Source organism: Drosophila obscura, unplaced genomic scaffold (assembly GCF_018151105.1).
Source record: "Drosophila obscura isolate BZ-5 IFL unplaced genomic scaffold, ASM1815110v1 contig_22, whole genome shotgun sequence".
Taxonomy (NCBI): Eukaryota; Metazoa; Arthropoda; class Insecta; order Diptera; family Drosophilidae; genus Drosophila; species Drosophila obscura.
Genome location: NW_024542809.1, coordinates 29,227 through 52,629, shown reverse-complemented (window position 1 = coordinate 52,629; position 23,403 = coordinate 29,227). Strand labels below are relative to the sequence as shown.

Below are 23,403 nucleotides of genomic sequence, written 5' to 3'. Positions count from 1 at the left end.
GTCAATGAATGGATTGAGATTCCGTGGGGAACTCGAGGCAGGGAGAGGACGTTTGGTTGCAAGGCACCGAAGTTCGTCCGCATAGTGCTTGCCCTGCGTAGCGGTGGTAACGGCTTGCAGTGCGGCCGCTATCTCTGCCCCGCTTGGCTCCTTGGAAATGTGGACTGACCATCCTCTGCATCGTTGGATGAATCGCTGCACATAGGTAAGAGATCCGAGAACCAGCTGAGGATGTCAGAAGATGTGCTACTTGCATGCAGAACCTTGACTGCTCGCTTCTCCAAGTCTCCGGCAATGGGTCCAGTGGACACGGCCACTGTGACTGCGGAAGGAGCAGCCAGGCAGGACCATGCCACCACATGTCGTTCCCCGCGAGGTCGATGGGTCCCATACCTCAGCTGGCTAGGTCGGCAGGATTGTCTTCCGATCGCACATGACTCCATAGCTCGCCGGAGTTTCAGCGCGCTATCGTGGCGACTCGATTGCCCACGAACGTGGTCCATTCGCACGCTAGCTTGTGCAGCCAGGCCAGCACAATGGTAGAGTCGGTCCAGAAGGACACTTGGCTAGTGTCTAGCGGCATCTCTGGAAGGATGGCAGCGGACAATTCTGCCAGAAGGACCGCACCGCACAGCTCAAGTCGAGGCAAGGATATCGTCTTCACGGGGGCCACGCGAGTCTTAGCTGTCAGGAGAGAGCAGAATATGCCATGCGGCCGCTCCACTCGGACGTAGATCGCCGCACCGTAGGCACGCTGAGACGCGTCGCAGAAGCCATGAATTTGCACCTTGGCAGTCGGACAGACGTGGATCCCCCTTGGTATGTGGATCTGCTGGATGGCCGGAAAACTCTGCAGGAAGGTCTCCCACGTTTGACGCAGATCGCCAGGAAGGTCATCGTCCCAACCTAACTCTCGTAACCACACTTCCTGCATGAACATCTTAGCTTGGATGACAAAGGGGGCAAGCCATCCCGCTGGATCAAACAGCTTCGCAATCTGGGACAGCACATTGCGTTTCGTGCAGGCCTCCCGATGAATTAATTCGGGAGGGACGAAGAAAAACTCGTCGGCACTAGCTTGCCATCGGATACCCAAGGTCTTTGCGATACTGCTTTCTTCGAGCTCGAGGAAATCAGCTCGCAGTAAGTGGTCGAGAGGTATGTCGCTCAGCACGCCCTTCTGATTGGCGGTCCATTTTCGGAGTGGAAAGCCGGCGGAATCGAGTGCTTCTCGCAACTCGGCGATGGCGAAAATTGCCTGAGGCTGGGTATGTGTACCAGCTAGAACGTCGTCTACGTACATGTAATTGGCCAGGATGTCGCTTGCCTTTGGGAACCGAGGACGCACTTCATGTGCGAGTTGCCTTAGGACGCGAATGGCGAGAAATGGCGCGCAGCTGACTCCGAAGGTGACCGTATCGAGTTCATAGTCGCACACGTCCCCGCTAGGATTGCGAAAGATTATCCGTTGATATGGAGTGTGTTGTGGCGCCACGAGGATCTGCCGATACATCTTATTGATGTCGGCGTTGAAAACGTATCGGAATACGCGCCACTTCAGGATTTGCGTGGTCAAGTCGTACTGAATGACTGGCCCTGAATGCAATATGTCATACAGGCTTCTTCCGTTCGAAGACGGGCTGGACGCTTTCTGGCTTGAAAACAGCATGGTGTGGAAGATAGAAGTGGCCGGAGTCATGACTAGGTGGAACCTGTTTCATGTGGCCTAGCTCTAAATACTCGTGAATGACGGCGTCGTACTGCTCCTTTAGAGGCAAGTTTCGCTGCAGACGCTGCTCGTTTCTCAGAAACTGGGCGTGGGCCGAAAGCCTGGAGTAGCCTAAGTCTATCTTTTCTGGACATTTGAATGGAAGACTGACGATGTATCTCCCGTCGGGAGCTCGCTGCGTGGTCTGGAGAAAATTGTCCTCGCAAATGGAGTCTGACTCGCTCGTAGGTCTCCCTGGAAGGTCCTCCACCTCCCAAAACCTTGTGAGAAGTTTCTCGAGTCGAACGTCAGAGCTGACCGAAATCTTCGTGGTGAAGGAAGAGATCATTCGAGATGAGTCAGCTGCGACAGGACCGGATAGGACCCATCCGAAGATAGTCTCTTGGCCCAAGAGCGAGCCACAAATGTTGGACCGGAAGCCGCTCAAAACGATGGATGGAAGGATATCAGCGCCTATAAGCACGTCTATCTGCGAGCTGCGATGAAAGCAGGGGTCCGCTAACTGGAGTTTAGGAAGGTCTGTCATGTACTTCTGCGGTACAGGATATGACGGGAAGTTACCTGCCAATTGCGGAAGAACGTAAGCCGTGGTCTCGACCTGGAGGCCGGGCCTTAAGGCGGAGCCGATCGTGAAGTGGCAGAGTTTCTGGTCCTTGGCCGCTACCGTTTGACTCAAACCGGAGACTTGAGCCTGGACGGCTTGGAAGGGGAGCCGAATGATTTTGAATATCCGCTCAGTAATAGAGGTGGCCTCAAATCCGGAGTCGATCAGGGCTCTAGCCTTATATCTTGTGCCGGCATGACAAATGTCCACTATTGCTGTGCCCAGTAGCACCTGGTGGACATTTGTAGAACAATAGCTCTGGACATGGGCCGAGTCGTTGGACGAAGGAAGAGAAGAGGAAGTGGACTGTATGGTGGTAGGGGCTTGTGTGGTGTGAGGACTGGGAGCACAGTTGGAGCCACTCGGAGTCTGCTCGCCCCGATGAAGGAGGGTGTGGTGTCGTCCATTGCACGTACTGCAGTTGTACGCACTGGTGCAGTCCCAGAGTTGGTGTCCTCGCGCGAAGCAGTTTAAGCAGAGTTGTTTCTGCTGAATGTAGCTTGACCGTTCCTGTACGGTCAGGCGAAGAAATTCTGGGCATGATCGCACCGGATGATAACTCCGGGAACAGAGGTCGCAAGTGCGCGCCTTGCTGGAGATTCTCCCCTCAAAGGAGTTGACTCGTCGAGGTGCAGGAGTGGGAAGGCTTGTACGAGAATTGTAGTGCGTCTCGATGCCTGGATGACCGTCCTCGGTCGCCTCGAGAGAGAGGTATCTCTCCCCTAAGAACTTGTTCATGGCGCGCCAAGTCGGAACCTCGAATTTGTTCGGAACCGATTGTTCCCAAAGCTTGACGGTCGCCTTTGGCAACTTATCGGTAATGAGGTACACCAGCACGCCATCTGCAAAGCAGCTGTCGGTGGACACCTCTGAGTGCTGAAGGGTCGTGAGGCATTTGTGGACAGACCTATGGAGCTCCTTTAAGGCGGCTCCAGATTCAGATCGGATGAAAGGCAAGCTGAAAAGGATCTTCAGCTGGGCCTTCAGTATCAGACTTTTATTTTAGAAACGCTCACGAAGGTTGTTCCAGGCAGAATCAAACCCATCATTCGTGAGCGGGGCCTGAGCCACTATGTCGTGGGCTTCACCGCTCGTTTTCTGGTTGAGGTGGTATAATTTTTCCACCGGAGTCAACCTGGCGTTGTTTATGTAGTTGGCGGTGAATAGGTCTCGGAACGTGGGCCACTGCTGGTAGTCCCCACTGAAAAGTTTCTGGTCAAAGTGAGTGAGCCGGCCTGTAGCCAAAGCAAACCTAGACCGTGCAGAGCTGGCGGCAGATTGGGCCTTGGTTCCTGGAACCGTGCACGTGGATGGTGAGGGACACAACAGGGTGTCCAATATGGACTGGCAAACCTTGGAAGTGGTCGGAACTCGCGAGCGTGAGGGCGAACGAAAAGAAGTGGGTGTAGTAACTACTGTGGAAGAGCTGGGCGGCTGGGCGTCACTCTGCGAGCTTACACGCTTTAGTTTTTTGCTGACTTTCTTTCCACCAGAAGGCATACTCAGCTGATGGATCTGTTATGGGTAGAGCTCGCAATTCCTGCGGTACAGAAGGTGAAATCGGAATGATACTCGTCGCACACGTAGGCCAGAGGAATTTAAATATTCTAATATTTATTTGCGCACTCGTTGGATGATTTTGTTGTCAGAAGGAAATTTATTAATTACCAAAAATAGAATTATTAATGATAAATTAATAGTTCTCGACATTCACGACTTCTTAATAACAACAGCGATCAATGATAATTACACTAGTCAACACGATTTTTCCTCAAGGAACAAAACGAACTTTTTCTTAAAGATTTGGGGCTTAGAAATGGTTTGATGATATTTTTAGTTTTCTATGGCAGAACTTTTTTTTGAATAATTTTTGAAGTCTTGTATTTTTTTTTAAGCTTTTTTCAGAGGTAGCGCTTGTTGTTTCACATAACTCTAGTATCCTACGTCTGTTTTGCTATTTTGAAAAGATAATTAACACAGCTAGAAGTTGAGCCCAACCACTTTGTGATTTCAGCTTACCGTCTGGGAAATATAAAGCATTGAAATGCAAAAATGATGATTTTTGTGCGGTATTTTTTACGAAATTTTGACTCTAAAAACTCAGGAAAAGTCGAAAAAAAATTATATCCTGTGTCCTCTATTTTTTTTTTTATATAAGTGCATTAATTTGGCGTCGTTTAAGGTATCGCTCATTAAAATCTATGGAGAGACTTTGGAGCTAAAAAGGAACGCGATCAGGTACCAAATGTGTAAATTTTTTACCCTTTTTCGTTTGCATTGTTCCCAATTGGCAGTTGGGCCCGCAACCTTCCAAAAGGTATTTGTCGGGTCAAGCAGCATAACGCATATGCCTACGCCCGGCAGCGTCTGTTCTGGCGGCTGTCTCCCGCTGCCTTCGTGTTGCTGCTGCACCTGCTGCGTTTAAGCAGCTCTCTTGCTTGCTCGGCTCAGAAGCCGAGCCTAACTATGCCATAATGCTCTCACGCTCTCGTTATGCATAGGGCACGGGCAGTCGGCCCATTTTTCCCTGCGATCAGTCAATTATTGATATTCAGAACGTTCGGTCTATATACCTTAAGCAAACATATTAAATACGCGTACTGCCGCTACTAAATACTAATAAAATAAAATTGTAATAAATGTATCGGCTCTGTTCTTAAATTCAATTAAAATAGCTATTAAAAACGCTTAATAGCTCAAACATTGGTGACCCCGACGTGATTTGTGCAATTTGGTACATATCACAAACTACATTTTAACATAATAATTAACACTTAATTGCCGTTCGTTCGTCTGCTTTGCTCGCCGCTCTGATCCAGTGCCATCGACCACATAACCAGTGCCATCGACCACATAGCTGCCGTAGAAGCATATACACCGGCCGCCTGTGCATACACAAATTGCGCTTGAAGTTCACGTTTGTTACGCGCGTTGCGCTTTGTGTTCCTCTTCCTGCTACGAACGTTTTTAGAACCGCTGCTGCTATGGATGCTGCCAACGACGCTCCAGTGCCCAGGGAGCAAAACAGGGTGTCTTTTCTGAGGATTAAGTCAACGGAACTATGTGAGAAATTGAAAAGATTGGCTACCGCTTGGGAAGATGAGGCTGCTGTCTGTGACTATTACATGCTACTGGTAAAGCTGGAGCAGATCGAGAAGCTGAATGGGCAATTTGAAACAGCTTGAAGAATTGGACTGCAACGAAATTCATAGTGGACTGTGCGACAGCTTTGAAACAATTGCCAGTGCTCTCAAGGCTTCGATCATGCGTGAAACTGCTAGGATTAGCGGATACATGCCGCTGCATTCTACGTTTGCTGGAGCAAATGCAACTGCAGGTTTTGCCGGTGCTCAGCCTCCACCTCGTCGTAGGCCAGGATCATCCCTTCCTCCCATACAATTGCCAAGGTTTAGCGGAGGATATGCGGATTGGACGGACTTTTACTCGATGTTCACGACCATCATCGACAATCATCCAGACCTATCCAACATTGAGAAGTTTCAGCATCTGCGATCTTGTGATGGGTCATATCTGGAGGTTGTTCCCGGCTAAAGAAGGGGTCCTCTTTAATGGTTTCGCGCACCCCGGCCGTAGCTGCGGAGGATAACCTAGACGAGAGACTTGAGTTCCTGCTGCGACGGTTTTGGGAGGTAGAGAATTGCATCGAACCCATAGTAAATTCTACCAAAGAAGAGCTAGATTGTGAAGCTCACTTTGTGCAGCATTTCCGCCGATTGCAAACCGGCGATTATTGTGTTTGGCTGCCGGCAAAATACAATCTGGATCTCTTGGGAGAATCGTACCATCACGCTCTTCGAAGGTTCTTATCCCTTGAACGGAAGTTAGATCGCCGTCCTGATGTAAAATCTCTGTATGCTGCTTTCATAAAAGAGTATGTCCTTGGTTCCTGCCGAGTCAATCAGCTCCTGCCGATATTTTTTGGCTCACCATTGCGTCACAAAGGAAGATAGTTCTACAACCAATCTTCGGGTCGTTTTCGATGGATCTGCATCAACATTATCTGGTTATTCCCTGAACGACGTTTTAATGGCCGGTCCTGTAATCCAACCGAAGCTTTTCCATATTCTTACTCGATTTCGGTCACATGTAGTTGCGATTACGGGAGATATTTGCAAGATGTACCGATGTGTCAGGGTCTCATCTGAGGACAGTGTATTCCATGGAGGAATTCCGTGCAAGAGGAGTTGCGTGTGTTCAAGCTGGACACCGTTACTTATGGGACGAAGCCTGCCTCTTATTTATCTGTGCGGGCATGCATCAGCTGGCAATGGATGAACAGACAGCGTTTCCTATTGGGACTGAGATTCTTCGCCGTGACTTCTACGTTGATGACCTAATATCTGGATCCAGCTCTCCGGAGGAGGCTATCCGCATTCGTAAGCAAACTGCAGGAATTTTGAGTAGAGGCCAGTTCCGACTGAGGAAATGGTGTTCGAACGTCCCTCCTGTCCTCGATGGGGTTCCGGAGAAGGACAAGGAAACTTATTTGAAATTCGACGATGGCAGTGATTTTACCAAAACACTGGGACTTGCCTGGGATCCTGTGTCTGATCAACTTTTATTCTCCTACAATAGCCCGGTTCTACGACCCCCTTGGACTAGCTGGACCTGTCATTACAAATTCAAAAATCTTTCTCTAGCAATTGTGCAAGGAGAAGTTGTCCTGGGATGAAAGCTTGCCATCAGGACTGAACACCTCCTGGCAGGAATTATGTAACAGTTTTGGCCACATTCGACGCTATGAATTTCCTCGGTTCGTGCTTATTACGAATTTTGAGCTAGAAATTCACGAATTTTGGGACGCCAGCATTGAGGCTTATGGTGCCTGCATTTATGTTGTGTCTAAGGGTCAGCGGTTCAGCAGCCACTTACTCTGTGCAAAATCTCGTGCTGCTCCATTGAAAACACTGACTGTACCAAAGATGGAGCTTTGTGGAGCGGAGTTGCTAGCTAGACTCATATCTGAGATAGCCGGAATGAAGGTATTCAAAGGGAAGTTTTACTGTTGGTGTGATTCGTCTGTTGCGCTCTCTTGGATTCGGGACGAACCGTCCAGATTCAAAGTATTTGTCGCAAATAGAGTGGCAACGATACAGGAACTTACTGCTCAAATGGAATGGCACTATGTTCCCACAGCATTGAACCCGGCTGACATTCTCTCGCGAGGGGCTCTTCTAGTAGAGTTGAGCGAGTCACCTCTTTGGGCTCATGGACCTTTTCTTTGCGGATCCTCTGATGACTGGCCACCCACTGTACTACCTGTTAAGACAACCCTGGAGCTTCGTCCGAAGGTTCTCCTGGTAAAATCGCCCTACGTAGACATCGTATCTGAGTCCAAGTATGCGAACTCTTTTGCGTCCATGCAACGCGTTTTTGAATATATTCACAAGTTTGTCAACCGGATTCGGCATCCCGGACTCACTGTTTCTGTTTTCTGTGGCCCTTTTTTCTACAAGCCAGAGGCACGCAAACAAGGCTCCAATCAAATGCTACGTCTGCGTCTTCATTTGCTTTGCGACTAAGGCTGTTCATTTGGAGGATGAAGGATTTGTCTACAGTCTCCTTTCTGCACGGCCTAAAGCGGTTCATATGCACAAGACGAAGGCCGCGACAAATTTGGTCAGATAACGCAACTAATTTTGTCGGCGCCAGGAATGAGCTTTTGGATCTAAAGCGCCTATTTCTCAGCGACGGCCATCAGAAGGCGGTCCTGGAATTTTGTTTGGTTGAGGCTATTGACTGGCACTTCATACCGCCACGCTCCCCGCACTTTGGACGCCTGTGGGAACCTGCAGTGAAGACGGCCAAGTATCACTTCTATCGTGCTATAGGCACCTTGGTGCATGGATTTGAAGAACTGCGTACGCTGTTATCCCACATCACGGCAGTTATTAATTCAAGACCCTTAGTATCCATTTCAGAGAATCCTGCCGATCTGGAAGTTTTAACTCTAGCTCATTTCTTATATGGCGGACCTCCTGCTTCGTTCGCTGAGCCTGACGTAACTCAGCTAAAATTCGATAGCCTGAACGGATGGCAGCGCGTTTCATATTTGCAGCAGATCTTCTGGTCCAGATAGAAGGAAGAATACATCACTTCACTGCAACAGCGCTCAAAGTGGCGCACGCCGAAGCCTAGTTTGGCAGTCGCAGATGTGGTCCTTGTTAAGGATGAGAATCTCCCTCCCATGAAGTGGCCACTAGCTAGGGTGGTCGCCCGAGTCGCTGTTCTGAAGAGTGCATCCGGAATGACCAAGCGAGCCGTTAACAAGCTGTGTCTGCTTCCCCTTAAAGATGCTGTTGAAAGTCGGGCTTCCAACGGGGGGAGTATGTCGGGTCAAGCAGCATAACGCATATGCCTACGCCCGGCAGCGTCTGTTCTGGCGGCTGTCTCCCGCTCGGCTCAGAAGCCGAGCCTAACTATGCCATAATGCTCTCACGCTCTCGTTATGCATAGGGCACGGGCAGTCGGCCCATTTTGCCCTGCGATCAGTCAATTATTGATATTCAGAACGTTCGGTCTATATACCTTAAGCAAACATATTAAATACGCGTACTGCCGCTACTAAATACTAATAAAATAGCTGCCGTAGAAGCATATACACCGGCCGCCTGTGCATACACAAATTGCGCTTGAAGTTCCCGTTTGTTACGCGCGTTGCGCTTTGTGTTCCTCTTCCTGCTACGAACGTTTTTAGAACCGCTGCTGCTATGGATGCTGCCAACGACGCTCCAGTGCCCAGGGAGCAAAACAGGGTGTCTTTTATGAGGATTAAGTCAACGGAACTATGTGAGAAATTGAAAAGATTGGCTACCGCTTGGGAAGATGAGGCTGCTGTCTGTGACTATTACATGCTACTGGTAAAGCTGGAGCAGATCGAGAAGCTGAATGGGCAATTTGAAACAGCTTGAAGAATTGGACTGCAACGAAATTCATAGTGGACTGTGCGACAGCTTTGAAACAATTGCCAGTGCTCTCAAGGCTTCGATCATGCGTGAAACTGCTAGGATTAGCGGATACATGCCGCTGCATTCTACGTTTGCTGGAGAAAATGCAACTGCAGGTTTTGCCGGTGCTCAGCCTCCACCTCGTCGTAGGCCAGGATCATCCCTTCCTCCCATACAATTGCCAAGGTTTAGCGGAGGATATGCGGATTGGACGGACTTTTACTCGATGTTCACGACCATCATCGACAATCATCCAGACCTATCCAACATTGAGAAGTTTCAGCATCTGCGATCTTGTGATGGGTCATATCTGGAGGTTGTTCCCGGCTAAAGAAGGGGTCCTCTTTAATGGTTTCGCGCACCCCGGCCGTAGCTGCGGAGGATAACCTAGACGAGAGACTTGAGTTCCTGCTGCGACGGTTTTGGGAGGTAGAGAATTGCATCGAACCCATAGTAAATTCTACCAAAGAAGAGCTAGATTGTGAAGCTCACTTTGTGCAGCATTTCCGCCGATTGCAAACCGGCGATTATTGTGTTAGGCTGCCGGCAAAATACAATCTGGATCTCTTGGGAGAATCGTACCATCACGCTCTTCGAAGGTTCTTATCCCTTGAACGGAAGTTAGATCGCCGTCCTGATGTAAAATCTCTGTATGCTGCTTTCATAAAAGAGTATGTCCTTGGTTCCTGCCGAGTCAATCAGCTCCTGCCGATATTTTTTGGCTCACCATTGCGTCACAAAGGAAGATAGTTCTACAACCAATCTTCGGGTCGTTTTCGATGGATCTGCATCAACATTATCTGGTTATTCCCTGAACGACGTTTTAATGGCCGGTCCTGTAATCCAACCGAAGCTTTTCCATATTCTTACTCGATTTCGGTCACATGCAGTTGCGATTACGGGAGATATTTGCAAGATGTACCGATGTGTCAGGGTCTCATCTGAGGACAGTGTATTCCATGGAGGAATTCCATGCAAGAGGAGTTGCGTGTGTTCAAGCTGGACACCGTTACTTATGGGACGAAGCCTGCCTCTTATTTATCTGTGCGGGCGATGCATCAGCTGGCAATGGATGAACAGACAGCGTTTCCTATTGGGACTGAGATTCTTCGCCGTGACTTCTACGTTGATGACCTAATATCTGGATCCAGCTCTCCGGAGGAGGCTATCCGCATTCGTAAGCAAACTGCAGGAATTTTGAGTAGAGGCCAGTTCCGACTGAGGAAATGGTGTTCGAACGTCCCTCCTGTCCTCGATGGGGTTCCGGAGAAGGACAAGGAAACTTATTTGAAATTCGACGATGGCAGTGATTTTACCAAAACACTGGGACTTGCCTGGGATCCTGTGTCTGATCAACTTTTATTCTCCTACAATAGCCCGGTTCTACGACCCCCTTGGACTAGCTGGACCTGTCATTACAAATTCAAAAATCTTTCTCTAGCAATTGTGCAAGGAGAAGTTGTCCTGGGATGAAAGCTTGCCATCAGGACTGAACACCTCCTGGCAGGAATTATGTAACAGTTTTGGCCACATTCGACGCTATGAATTTCCTCGGTTCGTGCTTATTACGAATTTTGAGCTAGAAATTCACGAATTTTGGGACGCCAGCATTGAGGCTTATGGTGCCTGCATTTATGTTGTGTCTAAGGGTCAGCGGTTCAGCAGCCACTTACTCTGTGCAAAATCTCGTGCTGCTCCATTGAAAACACTGACTGTACCAAAGATGGAGCTTTGTGGAGCGGAGTTGCTAGCTAGACTCATATCTGAGATAGCCGGAATGAAGGTATTCAAAGGGAAGTTTTACTGTTGGTGTGATTCGTCTGTTGCGCTCTCTTGGATTCGGGACGAACCGTCCAGATTCAAAGTATTTGTCGCAAATAGAGTGGCAACGATACAGGAACTTACTGCTCAAATGGAATGGCACTATGTTCCCACAGCATTGAACCCAGCTGACATTCTCTCGCGAGGGGCTCTTCTTGTAGAGTTGAGCGAGTCACCTCTTTGGGCTCATGGACCTTTTCTTTGCGGATCCTCTGATGACTGGCCACCCACTGTACTACCTGTTAAGACAACCCTGGAGCTTCGTCCGAAGGTTCTCCTGGTAAAATCGCCCTACGTAGACATCGTATCTGAGTCCAAGTATGCGAACTCTTTTGCGTCCATGCAACGCGTTTTTGAATATATTCACAAGTTTGTCAACCGGATTCGGCATCCCGGACTCACTGTTTCTGTTTTCTGTGGCCCTTTTTTCTACAAGCCAGAGGCACGCAAACAAGGCTCCAATCAAATGCTACGTCTGCGTCTTCATTTGCTTTGCGACTAAGGCTGTTCATTTGGAGGATGAAGGATTTGTCTACAGTCTCCTTTCTGCACAGCCTAAAGCGGTTCATATGCACAAGACGAAGGCCGCGACAAATTTGGTCAGATAACGCAACTAATTTTGTCGGCGCCAGGAATGAGCTTTTGGATCTAAAGCGCCTATTTCTCAGCGACGGCCATCAGAAGGCGGTCCTGGAATTTTGTTTGGTTGAGGCTATTGACTGGCACTTCATACCGCCACGCTCCCCGCACTTTGGACGCCTGTGGGAACCTGCAGTGAAGACGGCCAAGTATCACTTCTATCGTGCTATAGGCACCTCGGTGCATGGATTTGAAGAACTGCGTACGCTGTTATCCCACATCACGGCAGTTATTAATTCAAGACCCTTAGTATCCATTTCAGAGAATCCTGCCGATCTGGACGTTTTAACTCTAGCTCATTTCTTATATGGCGGACCTCCTGCTTCGTTCGCTGAGCCTGACGTAACTCAGCTAAAATTCGATAGCCTGAACGGATGGCAGCGCGTTTCATATTTGCAGCAGATCTTCTGGTCCCGATAGAAGGAAGAATACATCACTTCACTGCAACAGCGCTCAAAGTGGCGCACGCCGAAGCCTAGTTTGGCAGTCGCAGATGTGGTCCTTGTTAAGGATGAGAATCTCCCTCCCATGAAGTGGCCACTAGCTAGGGTGGTCGCCCGAGTCGCTGTTCTGAAGAGTGCATCCGGAATGACCAAGCGAGCCGTTAACAAGCTGTGTCTGCTTCCCCTTAAAGATGCTGTTGAAAGTCGGGCTTCCAACGGGGGGAGTATGTCGGGTCAAGCAGCATAACGCATATGCCTACGCCCGGCAGCGTCTGTTCTGGCGGCTGTCTCCCGCTGCCTTCGTGTTGCTGCTGCACCTGCTGCGTTTAAGCAGCTCTCTTGCTCTACTCGGCTCAGAAGCCGAGCCTAACTATGCCATAATGCTCTCACGCTCTCGTTATGCATAGGGCACGGGCAGTCGGCCCATTTTTCCCTGCGATCAGTCAATTATTGATATTCAGAACGTTCGGTCTATATACCTTAAGCAAACATATTAAATACGCGTACTGCCGCTACTAAATACTAATAAAATAAAATTGTAATAAATGTATCGGCTCTGTTCTTAAATTCAATTAAAATAGCTATTAAAAACGCTTAATAGCTCAAACATTGGTGACCCCGACGTGATTTGTGCAATTTGGTACATATCACAAACTACATTTCAACATAATAATTAACACTTAATTGCCGTTCGTTCGTCTGCTTTGCTCGCCGCTCTGATCCAGTGCCATCGACCACATAACCAGTGCCATCGACCACATAGCTGCCGTAGAAGCATATACACCGGCCGCCTGTGCATACACAAATTGCGCTTGAAGTTCCCCTTTGTTACGCGCATTGCGCTTTGTGTTCCTCTTCCCGCTACGAACGTTTTTAGAACCGCTGCTGCTATAGATGCTGCCAACGACGCTCCAGTGCCCAGGGAGCAAAACAGGGTGTCTTTTCTGAGGATTAAGTCAACGGAACTATGTGAGATTGGCTACCGCTTGGGAAGATGAGGCTGCTGTCTGTGACTATTACATGCTACTGGTAAAGCTGGAGCAGATCGAGAAGCTGAATGGGCAATTTGAAACAGCTTGAAGAATTGGACTGCAACGAAATTCATAGTGGACTGTGCGACAGCTTTGAAACAATTGCCAGTGCTCTCAAGGCTTCGATCATGCGTGAAACTGCTAGGATTAGCGGATACATGCCGCTGCATTCTACGTTTGCTGGAGCAAATGCAACTGCAGGTTTTGCCGGTGCTCAGCCTCCACCTCGTCGTAGGCCAGGATCATCCCTTCCTCCCATACAATTGCCAAGGTTTAGCGGAGGATATGCGGATTGGACGGACTTTTACTCGATGTTCACGACCATCATCGACAATCATCCAGACCTATCCAACATTGAGAAGTTTCAGCATCTGCGATCTTGTGATGGGTCATATCTGGAGGTTGTTCCCGGCTAAAGAAGGGGTCCTCTTTAATGGTTTCGCGCACCCCGGCCGTAGCTGCGGAGGATAACCTAGACGAGAGACTTGAGTTCCTGCTGCGACGGTTTTGGGAGGTAGAGAATTGCATCGAACCCATAGTAAATTCTACCAAAGAAGAGCTAGATTGTGAAGCTCACTTTGTGCAGCATTTCCGCCGATTGCAAACCGGCGATTATTGTGTTAGGCTGCCGGCAAAATACAATCTGGATCTCTTGGGAGAATCGTACCATCACGCTCTTCGAAGGTTCTTATCCCTTGAACGGAAGTTAGATCGCCGTCCTGATGTAAAATCTCTGTATGCTGCTTTCATAAAAGAGTATGTCCTTGGTTCCTGCCGAGTCAATCAGCTCCTGCCGATATTTTTTGGCTCACCATTGCGTCACAAAGGAAGATAGTTCTACAACCAATCTTCGGGTCGTTTTCGATGGATCTGCATCAACATTATCTGGTTATTCCCTGAACGACGTTTTAATGGCCGGTCCTGTAATCCAACCGAAGCTTTTCCATATTCTTACTCGATTTCGGTCACATGCAGTTGCGATTACGGGAGATATTTGCAAGATGTACCGATGTGTCAGGGTCTCATCTGAGGACAGTGTATTCCATGGAGGAATTCCGTGCAAGAGGAGTTGCGTGTGTTCAAGCTGGACACCGTTACTTATGGGACGAAGCCTGCCTCTTATTTATCTGTGCGGGCGATGCATCAGCTGGCAATGGATGAACAGACAGCGTTTCCTATTGGGACTGAGGTTCTTCGCCGTGACTTCTACGTTGATGACCTAATATCTGGATCCAGCTCTCCGGAGGAGGCTATCCGCATTCGTAAGCAAACTGCAGGAATTTTGAGTAGAGGCCAGTTCCGACTGAGGAAATGGTGTTCGAACGTCCCTCCTGTCCTCGATGGGGTTCCGGAGAAGGACAAGGAAACTTATTTGAAATTCGACGATGGCAGTGATTTTACCAAAACACTGGGACTTGCCTGGGATCCTGTGTCTGATCAACTTTTATTCTCCTACAATAGCCCGGTTCTACGACCCCCTTGGACTAGCTGGACCTGTCATTACAAATTCAAAAATCTTTCTCTAGCAATTGTGCAAGGAGAAGTTGTCCTGGGATGAAAGCTTGCCATCAGGACTGAACACCTCCTGGCAGGAATTATGTAACAGTTTTGGCCACATTCGACGCTATGAATTTCCTCGGTTCGTGCTTATTACGAATTTTGAGCTAGAAATTCACGAATTTTGGGACGCCAGCATTGAGGCTTATGGTGCCTGCATTTATGTTGTGTCTAAGGGTCAGCGGTTCAGCAGCCATTTACTCTGTGCAAAATCTCGTGTTGCTCCATTGAAAACACTGACTGTACCAAAGCTGGAGCTTTGTGGAGCGGAGTTGCTAGCTAGACTCAAATCTGAGATAGCCGGAATGAAGGTATTCAAAGGGAAGTTTTACTGTTGGTGTGATTCGTCTGTTGCGCTCTCTTGGATTCGGGACGAACCGTCCAGATTCAAAGTATTTGTCGCAAATAGAGTGGCAACGATACAGGAACTTACTGCTCAAATGGAATGGCACTATGTTCCCACAGCATTGAACCCGGCTGACATTCTCTCGCGAGGGGCTCTTCTAGTAGAGTTGAGCGAGTCACCTCTTTGGGCTCATGGACCTCCCTTTCTTTGCGGATCCTCTGATGACTGGCCACCCACTGTACTACCTGTTAAGCCAACCCTGGAGCTTCGTCCGAAGGTTCTCCTGGTAAAATCGCCCTACGTAGACATCGTATCTGAGTCCAAGTATGCGAACTCTTTTGCGTCCATGCAACGCGTTTTTGAATATATTCACAAGTTTGTCAACCGGATTCGGCATCCCGGACTCACTGTTTCTGTTTTCTGTGGCCCTTTTTTCTACAAGCCAGAGGCACGCAACAAGGCTCCAATCAAATGCTACGTCTGCGTCTTCATTTGCTTTGCGACTAAGGCTGTTCATTTGGAGGATGAAGGATTTGTCTACAGTCTCCTTTCTGCACGGCCTAAAGCGGTTCATATGCACAAGACGAAGGCCGCAACAAATTTGGTCAGATAACGCAACTAATTTTGTCGGCGCCAGGAATGAGCTTTTGGATCTAAAGCGCCTATTTCTCAGCGACGGCCATCAGAAGGCGGTCCTGGAATTTTGTTTGGTTGAGGCTATTGACTGGCACTTCATACCGCCACGCTCCCCGCACTTTGGACGCCTGTGGGAACCTGCAGTGAAGACGGCCAAGTATCACTTCTATCGTGCTATAGGCACCTCGGTGCTTGGATTTGAAGAACTGCGTACGCTGTTATGCCACATCACGGCAGTTATTAATTCAAGACCCTTAGTATCCATTTCAGAGAATCCTGCCGATCTGGACGTTTTAACTCTAGCTCATTTCTTGTATGGCGGACCTCCTGCTTCGTTCGCTGAGCCTGACGTAACTCAGCTAAAATTCGATAGCCTGAACGGATGGCAGCGCGTTTCATATTTGCAGCAGATCTTCTGGTCCCGATAGAAGGAAGAATACATCACTTCACTGCAACAGCGCTCAAAGTGGCGCACGCCGAAGCCTAGTTTGGCAGTCGCAGATGTGGTCCTTGTTAAGGATGAGAATCTCCCTCCCATGAAGTGGCCACTAGCTAGGGTGGTCGCCCGAGTCGCTGTTCTGAAGAGTGCATCCGGAATGACCAAGCGAGCCGTTAACAAGCTGTGTCTGCTTCCCCTTAAAGATGCTGTTGAAAGTCGGGCTTCCAACGGGGGGAGTATGTCGGGTCAAGCAGCATAACGCATATGCCTACGCCCGACAGCGTCTGTTCTGGCGGCTGTCTCCCGCTGCCTTCGTGTTGCTGCTGCACCTGCTGCGTTTAAGCAGCTCTCTTGCTCTACTCGGCTCAGAAGCCGAGCCTAACTATGCCATAATGCTCTCACGCTCTCGTTATGCATAGGGCACGGGCAGTCGGCCCATTTTGCCCTGCGATCAGTCAATTATTGATATTCAGAACGTTCGGTCTATATACCTTAAGCAAACATATTAAATACGCGTACTGCCGCTACTAAATACTAACAAAATAAAATTGTAATAAATGTATCGGCTGTGTTCTTAAATTCAATTAAAATAGCTATTAACGAGAAGGAACGTGTGAGTCGCTTCTGGGGACGCGACTCTACTTATACCCGTACTCAGTCAGTATATACATTTTTGAGCTTATGATTTTTAAGAATTTTAGAAAAAAAAAAAATTTTACATTTTACATTTATTTGCTACATATGCTATCTACATCTACATATACAGTGTATATTCTACATCTAACATGTAGACTGTACAAGTTCCAATTAGATTCTACATCTCCTCCGCTAGGGGTTGCTCGCGCACTGAACGCGGCAGAGTGTGCGAGCGAGAAGGAAAATGAGTTGCGTTGTCTTGATCGGGAGGGGGAGGGGAAGCAACTGAAAATGAATTTCTTCATTCTGGCTATAATTATGATCCGATCTAGTTCAGATTCGGCAATCTGGTAGATATGGGCATTCTCTACGATACTGCGTTTTTTAGTTTTTTTAGTTTTATCGTATCTTTAAAAATGTGCCTGCCACAGATTTTCGTCCTTTGTGTGGGCGGAAGGGGGCGGGGCGAAATTTTGAAATACACTTGTAGCAGTGTGATATCACATGAGTCTGGAAACCAAATTTGGTTTCTCTAGCTCTCATAGTCTCTAAGATCCAGGCGCTCATCAAGACGGACAGACGGACAGACGGACGGACAGACGGACATGGCTATATAGACTCGGCTATTGATGCTGATCAAGAATATATACACTTTATGGGGTCGGAAACGTTTCCTTCTCTGCGTTACACACATCCACTTTTACCACAAATCTAATATACCCCTTAACTCTTTTTTGAGTACGGGTATAAAAACGCTTAATAGCTCAAACAGTATTTTTTGTTCATTTTTTCCATATTTTGGGTTTGGTTAACGAATTTTATCTCCAAAGTCTCTTCATAGATTTTAATGAGCGATACGACGCCAAATTAAGTTCTTTACAACAAGACGTAGGATACTAGAGTTATGTGAAAAAAACAAGCGCTACCTCTGAAAAAAGCTTAAAAAAAAAAATACCAGACTTAAAAAATTCTTCAAAAAAAAGTTCTACCATAGAAAAAAAACCATAATTCTTTAAAAAAAATTTTAAAGCCCCATATCTATCAGAAAAAGTCGGTTTGGATCCTTGAGGAAAAAAAAAGTTCGATTTTGTCGAGTAGTGTTATTAATCACATGAGCGGCCGCAGCCTTGCTGAGGTGACAAAACTAAAAACACGAGTACCCCCAACCTGTATACATTTATCGATTTTGGAACTATCGATCTCGAAATAAAATGTAAACAACACCAACAATGCGTATCTGCGTATTTATTCGGGATAAACGTTATATATTGTACGCCGGTGCCATGTTCGGACATAAAATATTTAATGGTGTATTTTATATATGCGAGCAGATGGTAGTTAGTGGGCAATGATCGTATAATTGTGTTAGCCGGTGCGGTTAGTATGTGTGGATAGTTCGGTACGTATGTATGTATGTGAGTGTGCTTATAAGCCGGTGAAAATATATGGACATATGGATGTGAGCTATGTATTTTATGTTGAAATAATTGTAATATGCGCAATAAATAAATATGTATATTTTTCTTGTATCGGCGTTTTATGTTGTGTGGGACGAATTGTGTGTACATACGTATGTACGTACTTACACCTGTGGAATGGCGACGGATCTCAGCAGCAGAACATCTGTACATACATATATGTATGAGCTGCCTGTTGTAGGGGGAGAAAAAACCTCGCTTGAAATGATTGCGGAAGACCGATAGGCATGCAGGAGGGCCAACGGAGTAGGCAGCATGAGTGTCTTAGGCAATTAAGAGAGAGAACAGGCGTTGGAGTGCATATATGGGGTTCCGGAGTTGGCGGAAAATGGGACTTAGGTGGTATGTACATACATATACTTGGATTCTGGAGATGCGGACGACGGACGGAGTGTCTTAGAATGAACGAAGCTTGTACTTAGCTGGAGTCCGGTTCCTCAAAATTCCCGCGCTGCAAGCTGGATCGTAGGGGGGAATCTCTCCAATGCTTAATTATCCGGCTCGAAGGACCAAAATGAAGGGGCACGCAGGCTTCTGAGGAGTCCAGAGGGCGACGAGGGCTGTGTGGGCGATTTCGTGGGAAATCGGAATAAAAAAATCCAAGACCGTGGTTCGTTTCAAGGTACATATATGTATATTCAGAATGACTTTTCACATTTTTTCCATCCGGTAAATATTTTACAACTCCCCCGCAAGGTTGATAAAGCCACGTGAGGCCGTGTCTTGATAATTGGTTAGGGACGCTGGGAGTCGAACGCGAAAACATGTAAAGGAATGCCTGAGATAGTTTTAGACCAGAAAATACATTTGTCATAATCCTTTGAAATAAATTTGGTGCTATTTTTAATCCGTATGGTAATCGCGTGAAGCGATACGAACCATTGTTCGTTGAAAAGGACGTTATATTTCTTGAGTTATCTTCTAGTTCTATCTGGTGAAATCCAGACATTAGATCTAGACACGAGAAGCTCGTCCCAGTTGATCGAGTACATCGTCTATTCTCGGTAGAGGAAATTTATCTGATAGTAATTTCTTATTTATTTGGCGGTAGTCAATTACTAAACGCCATCTTTTTTTATCCGAGCCTGAGAGTGGTGGAGAGATTTTTTTGGTACAAGTAGCAGGGGGCTATTATATTCTGACACAGAGGGTTCCACTATTTTATCGTCTATTAATTTCTTGACTTGTGATTGAATTTCATCAATATGGTTATGAGGGCTTCTATAGTTCTTGATAGAAACTGGCTCATCATCTTTTAATCTCAATTTTTGCTTGTAGAAATTGTTAGTTGTGATTGATTCGGTGTCTATTCCGAATACGTCACTATATTTTGTGCATAATTTTTTCTAATGTTTCTTTAAACATCGGTGGAAAATTTTTTTTCAATTCTTTGAGGACTGTTTCAGTTCTTTTTGTTTCATTAACTTTTAATATTTCATAATCGGACAAGGTTTCAAATTTAATTTTGCTTAAATCCACCATTTGATTATTTGTTGTGATATTTAACAATCATACATTAGCCATGGTAGTTGTTGCTATCATGTTTGCTATAAAGATTCCAGGTTGTATTTCCTAAGTTTTATTTTTCGGATTACTTCTGAACGTGCTGCTAGAAGTGTTGAGATGTTTCCAGCTGTGTACGTAATTGGTATGTAAATAGGAAAATTTAAATTAGTTGGTCTAATTACACTACTCGACAAATCGAACTTTTTTTTCCTCAAGGATCCAAACCGACTTTTTCTGATAGATATGGGGTTTTCAAATTTTTTAAAGAATAATTTTTTTTTTCTATTTTAGAACTTTTTTTTGAAGAATGTTTGAAGTCTGGTATTTTTTTTTAAGCTTTTTTCAGAGGTAGCGCTTGTTTTTTTTCACATAACTCTAGTATCTTAAGTCTGGTTGTAAAGAACTTTTCTATTTTGAAAAGATAATTACAACAGCTATTATTATTGTATGTGCCTCTGAACGAGTTACCATTCCGGTTACCTCTGTTTTGGCGGCAGTACAACACTGCATCACTTTTTTCTGTAGCATCAGTGCAACTACCAACGAATTTTGTAATGACATCATTCATCGTGTTGAATGTGCCAGCCTGCATTATTAATTTTACTTTTTCTATTGAGGACTTTGTAGTCATGGCCTTAACAGCATGTTGTGTGTTATATTTGGTGGCCAGTTCTAGAGGCCAGTTCTGTGATGTATGCTCCCTCTAAGGCTTTAGTCATCTGCTCAACCTGTTTTGTGTACTGGTTGGCTGTTTTGTTTCATTGTTGGGGGAGGTTCATTAGTTTTGCTGAAAAAACCTCCACTGACTCGCCTTTGACATTAACCCTGAGTCTGGAGATTACCTGTGCTAAGGTATTTTCTTCTCCAGTTAGGTTTCTAGCCGATCCCTTAAGTTTTCTTTTTATAATTGAGATCGATAGTTGCTCGTGTGCGCCTTTAATGGCGTCGACAATGTTAAGGGCATCTAGAAAACTTTGTAGGTTTTCCGCTTTCCCATCGAAGTCTGTGATAAGCTTCGATGCTATATTTATAAAGTCTATTTTTGATTGTGCCATTCTGATGGTTTGATTATGTTGGTTGCTCGATGCTGCACTAGTCGACGAGGTGTCGTCGTTTACCGGAAGGTTCGATCTATTTGATCGAGAATCGTCTTCCGATATGATGCTAAAATTTTTTATATTCGGGGGCCTGGGGCTTATTGGCCTTGATCCCGATTCTACAGCTGGTATATATGTCGCTGCTGTGTTGAGAATTGTTGTTATGTGTATGTCCAAATTGAGTTTTTCTTTAACGATAATCAATCGTTCTCTTAGACGTTTGAAAATGTCTGTAGCTTGAAACCAATGTATGTCGTCAAGTCTTTGTTTGTTTGTAAGAAAAAGCTCTCTGATCTCATTGTAGATTTCTACTAGGTTGGTTGTGTGTTTAATGACCGTACTATTTTGAGTAGGCCTGTTTTGCATTAAGCATTTATAGGACTTGTAGGGAACCCATGCATGTACATATGTAACACTCTGTTATATATATAAATACATATATAAGCGCGTACATATGAGCAGTGACATAAAAAACTTATGTTTATGTTACGCATTCCTTTTGCACAGCAACGATCTACGACTTGAACGCAGATCGGTCAGCTACCAAAACTGCAGAGCAGGCATTTACCCGAACTCAGGCAGAACCCAAACGCCCTTACACTGAGGCGATGGGTCTCCCTCTCAAAAGCCCCTTAACGCATGCATTTTCATTAGACTCAGGCAGAGACCACGCGCACTAATACTTATGCGGTGGTACTCTTTTCATATAATGCATGGGAGAACTCTCGCTCTCCGTTATACATAAGAACGATTGTACCCTAGGATAAGAACAAAAAGATATTCAATAAACATTCTCAATCAATCAACCAAATGAAGCAGTCGTGCTTGCTCTGTGTACTTCTAATATAACAATGGAAATCTAACATAACATGGCGACCGTGACAAATTCGGCACTGCTCGATTAAAACAACTTAATAATTTTAACATCTTAATCAAATCATATTAAAGGCTGTGGCCATGCCAAAGGAACAGTTAAATTGCATTATTGTGTTCCGTGCTATGGTGTTACTGCTGCATAAATACAATAATGAATAACTGGCCCCAAAATAATGGACCCAACAAACAATAAATTCAAAAAAAGAAAAAAAAGGAACGAGCAACAAGGGCAGCAACGAAACGGGAAGAGTATCCATTGACGTTGACAGACCCATTAAGTGTGATGCTAATGAGAAAAGAGACAATGACCTTATGTTCCAATGTTCGGCTACGGTTATTTTATGTATCAATTCATGGCATGTAGTTACAGCCTGCCCAACACTCAAGTTCATGGTATTGAATAATTGATATTTCATGACTTAATTTTGAAACGTGCTTTGCCATTTTCCAACAAAACGGAAAGAGATGACCAGCGCCGGCACCCCATCAGCCTGCGAGATGACCATCTCCAGCACCCAATCCAACTATCCTGTGCGAAGACACTGCACCGGCACCGCCAGCGCGACAAGCTGGGCCACGGACCGAGAGCGTTAGAGAGAACGCCCATCAAAATAATATTAAATACTATTAAAACAATATAAATAAATTGAATTTTTGTAATACCTGACGACAATTGAGTCGACCGGTAAGATAGATTGGCCTGTAAAGCCATTCGCCTATTAGGTAGGGCACAAATGTAATGATAATTGGTATAATAATATATCAAATTTAAAAGATAATTTTTGAATTAAAAGAAAAACCCAATAATTCAATCATGGGTAAAACAGAATCAAAGATCGAAAATCCGACGGCAAATGTCGTCAATAAACTTGAAATAGTAGATCACACAGAAGACATAGGTTCACTGTGGACACTATTACTAATAATAATTATTTTGCTATCTGTACGAATCAAATGAATCTGTTGATGTAGATTCACTTGGTTCTGGTGATTGTCAATATGACAATCGTATGCTGAAATATAAATGTGTATGCCACCGGTTCATGTACCAGTAACAAAATGTCGCCGCAATCGGTACTTGAACAAATTGGGCTTCGCAGATGTGAATACGTCAGAGTTTTCTTTCGTATTGATTTTATTCGGTAAATGCGAGGTATATATACAGTTTCTATTAGTACAATTATTTACTTAGGATCATAGTAGGTATAATAGTAGTATAATAGTCATAGTAGGTATATAAGTAGGTATGGAAACATGCTATATTTATTTATGACGTAACAATGATTACAAATTTCACTGCATGGGTCCGGGTGCAAAGGTCTGTGGGTCAATTCTAAGATAATTTTATGACTGTCGTAAGTGATTATCATTGGGGGTGATTGGGGGTGCGAGCGCAGGCCCCCCGGCGTCGATATCCTGTGACTGCAGGAAACCCGAGATGGCAGTGGAGTGCTTGGCTGCCAAATCGTGTAATGCCACAAGCAACAGAAGGATCCGCAGACAGAAAGGGACGATAGAGGATCTGGAACCGGGAACCACAGACGGAAGCTTCGTCTTCACTGGTCCCTCAGTGTCAGAGGCAGAGTTGGCTACCGCC

General features: G+C 45.9%; 4 protein-coding genes across 4 annotated transcripts; 3 read left to right on the top strand and 1 right to left on the bottom strand.

The window, feature by feature from the left end:
- Positions 1–457: 457 nt before the first annotated feature.
- Positions 458–3,833, bottom strand: LOC121404571. The gene is made up of 3 exons (XM_041594228.1): positions 3,350–3,833; positions 1,617–3,262; positions 458–1,555 (listed from the first exon to the last, which is right to left on the bottom strand). The coding sequence occupies exons 1-3, from the start codon at positions 3,831–3,833 to the stop codon at positions 458–460; spliced, it is 3,228 nt and encodes a 1,075-aa protein (XP_041450162.1).
- Positions 3,834–7,893: 4,060 nt separating this feature from the next.
- On the top strand, positions 7,894–8,433 carry LOC121404570. Its single transcript, XM_041594227.1, has one exon. The coding sequence runs from the start codon at positions 7,894–7,896 to the stop codon at positions 8,431–8,433; it is 540 nt and encodes a 179-aa protein (XP_041450161.1).
- Positions 8,434–11,641: 3,208 nt separating this feature from the next.
- On the top strand, positions 11,642–12,181 carry LOC121404569. Its single transcript, XM_041594226.1, has one exon. The coding sequence runs from the start codon at positions 11,642–11,644 to the stop codon at positions 12,179–12,181; it is 540 nt and encodes a 179-aa protein (XP_041450160.1).
- A 3,481-nt stretch (positions 12,182–15,662) lies between these two features.
- Positions 15,663–16,202, top strand: LOC121404568. The gene has a single exon (XM_041594225.1). The coding sequence runs from the start codon at positions 15,663–15,665 to the stop codon at positions 16,200–16,202; it is 540 nt and encodes a 179-aa protein (XP_041450159.1).
- The last annotated feature ends 7,201 nt before the right edge of the window (positions 16,203–23,403 follow it).

Bases quoted from the DNA above. Each gene is read 5' to 3' on its own strand.
- LOC121404571 (XM_041594228.1), bottom strand. From the start codon at position 3,833: ATGCCTTCTGGTGGAAAGAAAGTCAGCAAAAAACTAAAGCGTGTAAGC. The intron at 3,263-3,349 runs GTGAGCGTTTCT...CTGAATCTGGAG, and splicing joins TTCTGCCTGGAACAACCTTC to CCGCCTTAAAGGAGCTCCAT. The intron at 1,556-1,616 runs GTATGACATATT...CAAATCCTGAAG, and splicing joins TCTTCGAACGGAAGAAGCCT to TGGCGCGTATTCCGATACGT.
- LOC121404570 (XM_041594227.1), top strand. From the start codon at position 7,894: ATGAAGGATTTGTCTACAGTCTCCTTTCTGCACGGCCTAAAGCGGTTC.
- LOC121404569 (XM_041594226.1), top strand. From the start codon at position 11,642: ATGAAGGATTTGTCTACAGTCTCCTTTCTGCACAGCCTAAAGCGGTTC.
- LOC121404568 (XM_041594225.1), top strand. From the start codon at position 15,663: ATGAAGGATTTGTCTACAGTCTCCTTTCTGCACGGCCTAAAGCGGTTC.